The sequence below is a fragment of the Pseudorca crassidens genome, chromosome 4 (assembly GCF_039906515.1).
Source record: "Pseudorca crassidens isolate mPseCra1 chromosome 4, mPseCra1.hap1, whole genome shotgun sequence".
Classification (NCBI taxonomy): domain Eukaryota; kingdom Metazoa; phylum Chordata; class Mammalia; order Artiodactyla; family Delphinidae; genus Pseudorca; species Pseudorca crassidens.
In genome coordinates, this window is record NC_090299.1 from 51238499 (window position 1) to 51251045 (window position 12547).

The window sequence follows — 12547 nt, forward strand, 5'->3', positions numbered from 1 at the left end:
TAGTTGCCCTCCTCCCCTATCCCCGGCAGCCCAGGCTGCACTGTACAGCCCCCTAGCCTGCAGTAACTTGTTAAGCACTTAGTACCTTCTGACATATTATACTGTATTTCATCAAATATAAGACTCTATCAGCTCTAAGACCCACCACTATGCATGACCAAAAAGACTGAAAAATACCAGTCATCACTACATGATACCAATAACTACATCAGAGATGTTCAAATTGAAAGCCTGTGCCTCTCAGAATCTGTGCAATGTCATATATTAATTTGTTTATTTGCTTACTGCCCATCTGTCCCCACTAGAATAGAAGCTCCATGAAGGCAGGAACTCATTGGTTTTTGTTTACTACCCTATTCCCAGACCATAGAGTTGAGTCTTCAGTAAAGATGTATTGAAATGAATTGAACTGAACTACCCTCCATAGGCAAGTTATCTCCATTGTACAGATGAGAACTGAAGACACAGAGAAGTCAAGCAACTGGCCCAAGGTTACACAGCTAGGAAGCCCCTGAATTACCTTCAGATAGTTCAGAACACATTGCTCCCAGAGCGACAATCTTTAGAGAGTTGCACCAATCACTTCTCGGCCTTTTGGCTAAGATCAAGTGTAGAGAGTTGCACCAAGCAGTTTTTTTTTTTTTTTTTTTTTTGCAGTACGCGGGCCTCTCACTGTTGTGGCCTCTCCCATTGCGGAGCACAGGCTCCGGATGCGCAGGCTTAGCGGCCATGGTTCACGGGCCCAGCCACTCCACGGCGTGTGGGATCTTCCCGGACTGGGGCACGAACCCGTGTCCCCTGCAACGGCAGGTGGACTCTCAACCACTGTGCCACCAGGGAAGCCTGCACCAAGCAGTTTAAAGGTGCTTCAATTTGTTTTCATTTTAGTGTAATTTGGGTATGGTATACTATAAAATAAGTCTTAGGCAGAGATATCTTTCAGAATCAGTTCTCTACAAAGTGTAATTACAGTGCATTGTCTAGGGGACGAATGTCCAAAACCACACTGTTTTGGTCGCTTGGTCTACCCGGACTGTGTGCTCATATAAGCCAGAACAAGCTCAAATATGGTGTCTGAGACCAAATTCATTTGTCTAATTCATCTGACAATAAAACATGAGGAAATGGTGCACTAGTCTGGCTGCTTGCTGAACTGAGCATTGCCTGTGTTTCACCATCAAGATCCCAGTTAGAATAAGATATGATGGGGCTGGAGCAGGTAAAGGGCCCTTATCACTCACTTTAATTCTTTGTAATTAATTTTTATAATGCCCCAAGGTGAGAGCTTTTCATTAGAGTGCCCTCTTCATGTGGGTTTCCCACAAGCTAGGGCACCTCCGTGCTCCTCTGAAGCATAAAGAGGAAATGTTTACAAAGAGCTCTCTGATCCCTCATCCTGGACTGTTACAAACATCCAAGCTGAACACTTTTTTTTTTTAACAGAGTATACTTCAGTTAGTCACCTGCATGCTCATTGGTCTGCCTGAATTAGCTGGTGGCTTTGACTTAACTGGTTTGCTTGCTGAATCCTTCCAGAAGTCCCACATCAATAGAGGTACGTTCACAGAAGGGGTCTATCATTTTATGGGGCAACACCAGATAAAACAGAGGTACTTAAAGACCTTCAGCTGGTGTAACATAAAGCTCATTATTAAGGGCAAAACCCCGTGTTTATGCGCCACTGCAAACAGTTACATTTAAATTGGCCAGCAGGGGCCCAGGAAGTGTGACTGCCTGACACTGTCCACCTGAAGTTCCTTGCTTTTGAGTACTTCGCATTGCATTATTGTTCTTCTGCACTTAAAGTGCCATAGTCTGTAAAATGAAGGAAAAATAAAAGCAAGCAGACAAGGAAACCCAGCAGGAACATGAGATGCTGCTCCCGGCCTGTTCTATTAGGTGCTTATTCCACAAGGGTACACAAAATGCAAGGAAGCTTCTGGGAGCGTGACACCAAAGCAATGACGTTTGGGGTGGTGATAAATAATAAAGTCGGGTGGTGATAAGGAGGGCTGAGTTTTGGGGATCCAGATGCCAGATGCCAGCCTTCTTACCCCCAATCTCTGTCTCTGTTGGGAGGCACATACCCCCGGGGTTCACTGGAAACAGTTGATCAACAGAAAGGAAGACCTTGAGATTCCTGGTGGAACTCTGATACAAGAGGACACTAGGCCAATCTGGGCCCAGGTTGTGCTAAAGATACCAGCAATGTTTACCCTTTACGAGTGCTTACTGGATGCTTACTATGCTACGCCCTTTATAAACATAATATTGCATGCACACACACACTCCCAACCATTAAATCTCCTGCTTGCTTTTCTTCCCAGCACTAACCACTGTCTGATGATCTTACCTAGGTATTTTATTTTCTTATTCTCTGTCTCCCCAACTAGACTGTAAGCTCTGTGAGAACAGGCACCTTGTCTTTCTTATTCCTGACGTAGTCACAGCTCCTAGAACATTAATCAGCACACAGTGAGTCCCCAATTATGTATTGATGAATAATGATGAAACCTGACAGCAATTCTATGTAAGGTATCATTACTTCCATTCTACAGATGAGGAAACTGGGGTCTAGAGAGACAACTGACTTGCTCAAGGCCACACGGATAATAACTGGCAGAGTTAGAATATAAACCTGGGTCTAGCAGTTTCTAAAGATGGACCTCTTGGACTATTCTAGATTATACCACTTGGCAGTGGGAGGCTGGAGCTAGCTCTTTCTGGAGTCCCAAGCTTTCTAACTCCCAGTTCAGTAACTTCACTTTGCTAGCCTGATGTTTAAATGCCATGGCATCAGTATTTACACCACGGAAACTGGTAAAGTGCTACCAGCCAGGCTTCCTCTTCAGAAGAGCTGGTTCACCAGCTCACCTCTGGATATCTGTGATTCAAGTGTACTCTGCTAGTTTTGTGGATTGCCTCTTACTGATTCTTAAGTTCTCAGAGGCCTCCTTTTCCCCCCCGTCCCCTTTCCCTAAATCCACTCTTTTCTTAATGCCCAGAAGAGGAAGCAGGCATACCTCTGGAGCAAGAAGGGGAGCTGTAATTCTCTGGGTGGGTTGCTCTCCACACTTGAGGCCCTAGCATTGCCTGGGTTTTCCACGTAATTGGTCCTTATTCCTCACAGACTGCCACACAAAGAACCCTGGACAATCCACCCTCATGAAAAGCTTTCCCCAGGGTGATTTGTGGAGGTGTGAGTTCTCCCTTCCCCACTTAACCTTTCAGAGCTATTATTAGCAAGGAAGGGGAGGGTGTCTACTAGGCTTCCCCTTTCCCACCCCTCCTCTGGTTTGAACTGGGCCTTTGTGTCTGTCCAGAAGCCTCAAGAAATTCTTGGGGTGCTTCTCAGAGAGATAATAGGTTTGTTGATCATGGAATCCCACCCTCCACCTCCAACCCTGTGTGAGTGCTAAGCTGCTTGTAAGACAGGGTGGTAACACATCTTTCAAGAGGCTGTTTGAAAATGCTTTATGGCACGTACGGTTACAAGGCTCTAGCTGAACAAATGGAAAAATTAGTCTACCTTAAAATAGCCAAGGCAAGTAATTTCCTATCACCTTGTTTCTTAAATGTTCTTAACATCTAGAATCTGGGCTTCCCAAAATATGGCTAAGGGTCATCAGTTAAAATGACAACTTGGAGATAAAAAACTTCCACTTCAATAGTTGCTCATAAAGTGATGCCACAAGCCCTTCTGTTCGGAATGGGGGGAGTTAGGAATCCCACAACATCCATTATTAAGTATTATTGAATTTAACAGGCTTGCGCCAGCCTAGGAGCAGGACTCTTACCCCACATCCACTAAGGCTCAGCATCGGATCCCCTGACCTTTCCAGGGGCTTCCTGAGGTCTCACACCTTAGGTTTGGCTTTCTTCTGCTTTTTCTTGGATGGAATAGTTTGCTTTTCTAGCTCCTTTCTCCAGGTTTCTAAACTACTCCTTACCCCACAAGGAGAGTTAGTGATGACAACCACAGGGGCAGTCAGTCTGCTATTTTCTTGTGCTCTTCCTTTTTCTTTTCCTCTTCCTCTTTATTGAACCTTTTTGCATTCCCTTTATTCATTCACTCATTCATTCATTTATCCTATTCCATTCCTTCAATAAAGATCTATTAAATAATGTCTGTGCATCGCGAACTAAGATGCAAATTCCTAGGGATACAGGAATTTGGCCTGCAAAGCGTTTACCTTTGGGGGAGGGGTGCCAAACAAGTACAAGCAGAGGGAAAAGAGCAGGGCACTGTGGGTGTGTGCAGGACCTGCCCCTGAGAGCCGGAGAAGGCTACATTTGACCTATGACCTGAAAGGTGAGTGGGAGTTTACGGAAGTAAAGGGGAAGAGTGTTCCAGAGAGCAGACAGCAGGTGCAAAAGGCCCTGAGGCACAACTGCAGTATGGCTCAGCTGAGGGGCTGAAATTAGTCCTGCAGGAATGAAGTGTGAGGTGACTAATGGCAACAGATGTGGCTGGAAAAATCAGGAGGGGCCAGATAATGGAGGGCCAAGCACACCATGGTAAGGAGGTGGGACTAGATTCCAAAGGCGATGGAAAGGTTGGAGCTGTGACGCGACGAATAAGAGAGCAAAGGAAGGGTTAACCCATTCTCCACCACACAGTCACGGCCACCCTTCAAGAGAGGCCTCTGTGTTTCTCAAGATGGCTGGTGTCATTACTGAATGAGTCATCCGGCCTTAATGTTGATGACTGGGGGTAGGTGGGGGGAGGATGACCGTGACTCACAGGGGGATGAAAATAAACCAGCCCTATAACTTTAGATGCAAATGAGAATAAACAGAGTCTCTGGGGCTCACTGCAGTTGGTCTTTTTTGAGGAGGAGAGGACTGGAGACCAAGATACAGGGTCTACTGAACGTTTTACCATCTTGCCTGCATCTGCTGGCAGGAAAATTACTTCACAGGCCATGAATATGAGTCACTAAATTCTAAACCTTGAGTGAGAAAACCAAGTTTGATAAATGTGTCCAGCTACTGGAATAAAGACCCAGAATGCAGGCAAATCATGACGCTCAGATGGTGCCGATGCAAAAGCAGCCCCAGACCTGCGCTCAGTGTCACACTCATGCACACACGCACGCACACATACCCTCCTTTTCTTTCCCTGAAATATCAGTCGCAAACGTCAATTCCTAAAATATCTCAGGCCTACAAGGCGATACAATTAAAAGTGACCAAAAGATGAGGCAGAGGTGTGTCTAGGACAGTCGGAGGTGGGGGGGCGGGTACCTCAGAAAATAAAAAAGAAAAGAAAAGAAGAAGAAGAAAAACAATCAGTCAAGAAGAATCATGCCTCCAAAAATCACATCTCAAAATGTTTCAGTATTTTCTGGATTTATAACTTCTCCAAAATTCCTGCAGTATTTTTATGGGTTTAAAAGGAAATGATTGCACATACTTGATTTTACTCTCTAGAAAACCTTGCCCTGGTGCTATCATTTGATAACACCTAAGAAGGCCTGGCCTTTAATTATTGACCAAATACCTAGGTTACAGAGCTTAAATCCTTTTGAGAGGCCCGATTAGCTTGTCCAGGGTTAATTAGCACCCTTCTTAGCATTCTCGCGCACTCCCTATTTCATGACGGAGAATAGTCATGAAATATTTTTCAAATATAGTATGTTAAATCCAAGAGGTTTAAAAAAATTTTTTTAAAGGCAGACTAAGTGGACAAGAGGCTATGTAAAGAAGACTTCCCAGTATGCCCTTATTATTATTTTTTTTTTTACTTTTTGACCACACCTCGTGGCAGGCAGGATCCTAGTTTCCCGACCAGGGATCGAACCCGTGCCCCCTGCAGTGGAAGTGTGGAGTTTCAACTGCTGGACCACCAGGGAAGTCCCACCAGTACGCCCTTAGATTGAGCCCCTTAAGCCAGCAGTAAGCACACAATCCTCTCTGCTCTTTGTCATGGAAGAGTTCTCGAGATAATCCAGACACTTCCATACATTTTTTTTTTTTTTAAAGAATGAGCATCTTTCAAAATGGCGCCTTCCAATAACCAGTGACTCCCAGGAACAACAAACATCCCCATCATTTGTCAGGGAATTTGGTACCGTTCAAAAGACATTGCCCAAGAAAGCACCTCCTCCCCGCCATGTAGTTTGCTTGCGTGAAACTCCAAAGGCCATCCCTGTTGGGAAAGCTGGCTCTGGCAAGAAGTTGAAATTGAATCTATTGGCAAAATGGGAAATTATTTGGGGGCGATGGAATTGAACTTCGGTAGTTTTTCTTCCTTTTCTCAATTGTACTTTTGTTCACAGCTTCAGCTGGGAGAGACAGTGCTCACATTAATTTGGAGTTTATGAGTTCATATTTTATAATTAACGTTGCCAACAGGGGAGTTTGATTAATACCAAGCAGTGGATTTTGAGCAATGTTCCATACAAATTGCCAAATTTAGCAATAAAATAAATTGGTTATGTGAACATAATTAGTAGGATGACTACTTAAAATTCAAAACTGAATGTGAATAATTCCAAATCATATGAGCCACAAATCCATTATCTGTATAGAAAGGAGAAAGTATAGCATTTGGGTTTTATTTTGCCCTCAACCACAATGTTATTCAGCACCAAGCTGAACATGATGAAACTTCTACAATGGGTTGTGACAATATTTTAGAGCAACCCAGAAACACACACAGACGCGTGTGCATGCACACACGCGAAGGGAAGGTAATAAAGATAAGAAACGCTAAACTGTGAATTTTCATTGCAAATGTAAAAATCTATAACAAATTTTTCTGCAAATGCTGCATTACATTCTTCTGATGCACCATACATAAACCTCTGGCACAAAATTACTCAGGAGTGGTTTTTGCCTTTAAATATTCACGGTACCTTATTGTCGCCCTGGACTTCTCCAAGCCTTTGCTGAAGTTCTTTAATTTCTTCTCCCAGATGTTTATTTCGGTCCTGAGAATCTCTCAATAGTTGTGCAAGATTAGCCTGCAAACTGACAAAGGATTAATCTCCAAAATTGACAAGCAGCTCATGCAGCTCAATATCGATAAAACAAAAAACCAAATCCAAAAATGGGCAGAAGACCTAAATTGACATTTCTCAAAAGAAGATATACAGATTGCCAACAAACACATGAAAGGATGCTCAACATCGCTAATCACTAGAGAAATGTAAATCAAAACTACACCAGTCAGAATGGCCATCATCAAAAAATCTACAAACAATAAATGCTGGAGAGGGTGTGGAGAAAAGGGAACACTCTTGCATTGCTGGTGGGAATGTGAATTGGTACAGCCACTATGGAGAACAGTATGGAGGTTCCTTAAAAAACTACAAATAGAACCACCATATGACCCAGCAATCCCACTACTGGGCATATACCCTGAGAAAACCATAATTCAAAAAGAGTCATGTTCCAAAATGTTCATTGCAGCTCTATTTACAATAGCCCGGAGATGGAAACAACCTAAGTGTCCATCATCGGATGAATGGATAAAGAAGATGTGGCACACATATACAATGGAATATTACTCAGCCATAAAAAGAAACGAAATTGAGCTATTTGTAGTGAGGTGGATGGACCTAGAGTCTGTCATACAGAGTGAAGTAAGTCAGAAAGAGAAAAACGTATGCTAACACATATATGTGGAATCTAAAAAAAAAAAAAAAAAGGGTTCTGAAGAACCTAGGGGCAGGACAGGAATAAAGACGCAGACATAGAGAATGGACTTGAGGACACAGGGAGGGGGAAGGGTAAGCTGGGACAGAGTGAGAGAGTGGCATTGACATATATGCACTACCAAATGTAAAATAGATAGCTAGTGGGAAGCAGCCGCATAGCACAGGGAGATCAGCTCAGTGCTTCGTGACCACCTAGAGGGGTGGGGTAGGGAGGGTGGGAGGGAGGGAGATGCAAGAGGGAGGGTATATGGGGATATACGTATACGTACAGCTGATTCACTTTGTTATATAGCAGAAACTAACACACCATTGTAAAGCAATTATACTCCAATAAAGATGTTAAAAATAAATAAATAAAAATAAAAGTTAGATTTCAAAAAAAAAGCTTAGCCTGCAAATATTAACACACTATGAAATATAATCAGAAACGGAGGAGTGGAGAAATGCAGGGCTTTCTTAGGCTTACTGCAGCCATCATCCAAGCCCAGCTGAACCATTAGAATAAACACATGTATGAATGCAGCAAGTGTGCAAATCACACCACTACAACTGCATGGAGAGAAATAAGTTGGCCGTGAACCTCAATTTGGGGATGTTCTTTGTTTCCAGAATGGCTCACAGACAAGTGATGGAGGAGTTGGGTTTTTTTTTTTTTTTTTTTTTTTTAATTTAAGAGCTCCTCACAAAAACTCTTCCAAGTAGTCTTAGTTCAATTCTAACTTTGGATCCACAATATAGGAAAAATTTCATTTCCTTGTTTGGATAATTTCATTTCCTTGTTTGGATAGTTTTTTTTTTCTTCAAATAGATCGTGTTTAATGAACTTTTCTTTGCCACCTTAATGCCCAGAATTTTGATCAAAATTGTCAGCCAGAGAAGAGACCAGTGAGGTGTCACGATTTCAGACATCAGGATCCAGAGGTAATTCAGCAGTCTCCTGGGCTGTTTTTCTCACCTCCTTATTCCCCTGTTCTAGTCCCTAGAGTACCAAACAGCCAGGGTGAGTGCCTTCCAGTCCATTTCATGATGTCAGCCCTTCCTTCAGATTTCCTCCTGCTCAGAGCAGATCCCTCTGGCCCCCGTGCGCAGTTCTCCACCACACCCCCTCCCCTTCTCAGTCCAGCTTCATCGACACATCTCGGCCCCTTTCCCGGAACCACGCAAGCACCCTTTACCACGCTCTCACCCTTCTCAGGTTCCCTGAACCTGAACCTGCATATGCTCCCAAACTATCTACGTGCTTTTTCCACTCAAGCCTTTAACTTACTATTCCACTTTACCTCCACGGCTGCTTCTTCTAAACTATTTGAATTTTGCTAATTTGCTCTAATTCTCACCTTGCTTATTGCACTCTTATCTAACCTCAGCAAGAAGAAATGAGCTATTGAAAGGCAGAGATTCTCGTTTTCTCCCTTCTCAGCCTCCACGTACATTGCTCCAAGAAGTGCTCTTGTCCCAGCACATGTTTTAAAGACCCACGATGAATAAATGGAGGAAAGAAGGAGGGAGGGAAGCAAGCCAGCGATCGGAATGTGACTCCTAAAAAGGAATCTTTCAGAAACAGTCACACAAGGGATTTGAAAGTTATCTTTTAGATTCCTTCCATGTGATAGCTGAAGAAACCCAAATCCAGAGACATTGCAGATGAGTACAACTATAGTGGCTAAATCTCCAAAGACTTTGATGCTAATGCTTTCGGGAATACTGAGTTATGTTAGGTAATCAAAAGGGAATCAAGTGAAAGAATATAGAGATTAAACCTTGGCTTATCCTGGACTCCTCACTTTGCCTTATCTCCCATATTCCATCCATCGGGATATCCAGTGTCTCCACCGTCAGGGTAGCCCCCCATTCAGCTCCCCCGAAGCTCACCTCCTGGCTGTTCCCCACATATACCAGGCAGGAGCCCATCTCAGCGCTGCTCTCTCTGCCTTTTCTCTGGACTGGACTGCTCTCCCTCCAGGGTACCTCTTGTTCACTCCCTTGCCTTTTTCAGGTCTTCGTTCAAACGGCACCGTTTCGACGGGGCCCACCTGGACCACTTGATCTAATCTGCAGTCTGGCCACCTCCCTACTGAACGCCCAAGCCCTTTCCCCTACACTACTTTTTATTTCCATAGCACTTACCATCTCTTAATATACCATGTCATTTACTTTACAGTTTATTGCCATATGTTTACATATGTTTATTACTTACTGTTTATTTCCTATCTCTCTCTCCCTACTAAGACAGAAGTTCCATGAAGGGCAGGGAACTTTGTTCTCTCTACTGGTCTCCCCCAAGCACCTAGTGGATGCTCCAGAAATATATCTAAGTGAAAGATAATATGCTGAGTCTGGAGGCTGTGATCTCAGCCTAGGGAAATATCTGGAATAATAAACTACGGAAACCAGCGCCTGGCACACAGCGTTGCACAGAAACCCCCCTCATCCCCACTGGCTGGCTTTAATCTAGCTCTGATTTCCACTCACTTGTTTGTGAACATTACTCAATAATGTGATCTAATTCTCAGCCCCATATTTGCAAAGCCACCCTTCAAGTCATATCTTGTAGTCGTTGTGTTTCAACTGTCCCAGATTTCCATTCTCATCAGATAAAAATCTGGTGAAGGATGAGGAAAATTAATCCCCGTTTTACAGGCAGGAAAGCAAGAAGACAAGAGGCACTGTGATCCGCTGACTGTTCTTGGAAATGTTCAAATTTCTTTTTGGAATCAGATCGACTAAGTTGGGTCCCAGTTCTGCCACTTACTGGGCTGGGTGACCTTGGGTAAGATTATTAACCTCTTGAGTTTCCCCACCTGTGAACTGGAGCTAACCATACATACTTCATGTAGTAATCTGATACTTACATTGAATAATGAACCTAGGATGCCTACCACAGTGCTTGGTATACAGCAGGCACTGGTTAAATGCTGGTCACCTCCCCTTGACTCTGCCCTTGCAGTGGCTCCAATTCGATCACTCAGTGGACGGTTGGATGGATCTGGCCGAATGGCTCCTTGGACACAGCTGGCTCCCTTGTCATCCTGCCCCTTCACTTATTCATCCATTCATCTACACAACAAATATTTAGGGAGTGCCTACTACGTGTCAGGCACTGTTTTCGATTCTGGAGATACAGCAATGAGCCATACAGACAAAGCCTCTTGCCCTTGTAAACTTACATTTTAATAGATGATATTATATTAATTACATTATTATATTATTATATTATATTACAACAAAATGAATAATGACTGAGGAGCTGGATGATAAGTACTACGGAAACAGATACAGCAGGTAAAGGAAACAGTGTGTGCTGGGGAAAGGCCACGGAAGGCGTCACAGCGAAGGCCACACTTCAAGTCTTAAACCAAGACTTGAGAAAGGAGAGAGAGTGAGCGTGAGCCTTGTGGATATCCCGGAAAAAGTTCCAGGTAGGTGCAAAGGCAAGCGGCTTCCCTCTCTCCTTCTCTCCCTCACATCACAAGATGTCCATTTTGGAAAGCAGTTCAAGGCCACTAGAGCAGGCGGACCCCAGGGACTGCAGTGAAGTGGAGAGGTGATTCAATTCCCAATTTTCTTTTCCTGGTCCCTCCCCTCTGTCCTGCAGCTCTCCTGCCTTAGCGGCAAGGTATGACAAGTGGGCGGCCTCTCCTTTTCCTTCCGGGAACTCCAGAACACTTCCCAGACATTAGCTCAGCAAGCATAATCCCTCCCCCAGGTGCAGGGACAGAAGCCCCAGGCTGGAGCGACTGGCTCAGAGGTGGGGCGGGAGAAGCCACCCGGGGCAGGTGCTGGCATGCGGCTAAAAGTGGCCTCCGCGAGCCTGCTGCCACCTGCACACTGCATCTCAGCACCCCATCTGCAGGAGACACAGCAAAATTCACCTTCACAGGAGGCTGCTTTTCTTAAACAGTGGAAGAGATGTTCAGAAAGAAATGTTTGTAAGAGCAACAGTGAAAAATTTAACAAAAGACCAAAAAAAAAAAAAAAAAAAAATCTGAAACGTCCCTAACCTTCCCTTTTTGAATCAACAATGGCTTGAGCCCCTCAGGTGGGTGGGAAGACCCTGACATTTGCTCACCAATGTAACCACAAGAGCTAAACCCGTACAACTCAAACTATCAGTGGTGAAAGACCTCAACCTCCGCTCCGTCACAGATCAGTACTTGTGCAAAATACAATAAAAATCAATTCCTAGGAAAACAAATTTAAGAAGACATCAAGGCCCCAAGTGTTTGTTAGATTCACCTGACGTAAAATCATACAGACTGTCAGATTGCTATAAAAGTTTCTGAGCCCTTCCTCTCAGTTTCTGCACTCATCTTGTCGTAGGGACCAGAAAGGGCAGCTTGCAGCCTGGCACTGGTCCTCAGGCCCCACTCTGAATAGCACTGAGCCCAGCGATACTCCCCAGTATTTGGAGGTTACAGCAAAGCAGGCACCCACGTGTTATATATCAAAGGTCCCAGTGACACATGAAGCAAGGGCAGCGCTGCTTTAGGAGACAGCGAGTCAGAGACCCAGTGATGTGACTGTCAAACATTATTTACTCTGCAGCCTGGCCGAAAAGAAATCTACCCAAATAAACTCAAGCGTTTCTACAGTAGCTGCAAAGCAATGGTTAATTAAAATCACAGCGCCTCCAAGAGGATTCACTGTAAATCTACCCCAGATTTCAAAGTGACCCCCTGGGGGAGGGTAGGGGGAGGGAGACCCCCCTTTTAAAGCAGGTGACTGTAATTTTCTTTCACATTTCACAGGCTGGCTTACTTGTCAACACACAATTCTTTTCTATTCAGTCCTTCCACCTCCTCAACTCCCAAACAATAACTTTGAAAACTAGAAAATGAGTATTCTGATACGGTGCCTAGTTCCTTGACATACACCTTAAAGAA

General features: G+C 44.1%; 1 protein-coding gene and 1 pseudogene across 1 annotated transcript in view; one reads left to right on the top strand and one right to left on the bottom strand.

The window, feature by feature from the left end:
- Positions 1–12547, bottom strand: part of CCDC149 (coiled-coil domain containing 149) — a 98656-nt gene that overhangs the window by 41633 nt on the left and 44476 nt on the right. The window contains 1 exon segment of the mRNA XM_067735652.1: positions 6861–6968. Coding sequence (XP_067591753.1) covers positions 6861–6968 — 108 coding nt within the window.
- LOC137224157 (U2 spliceosomal RNA) lies at positions 579–751 on the top strand (annotated as a pseudogene).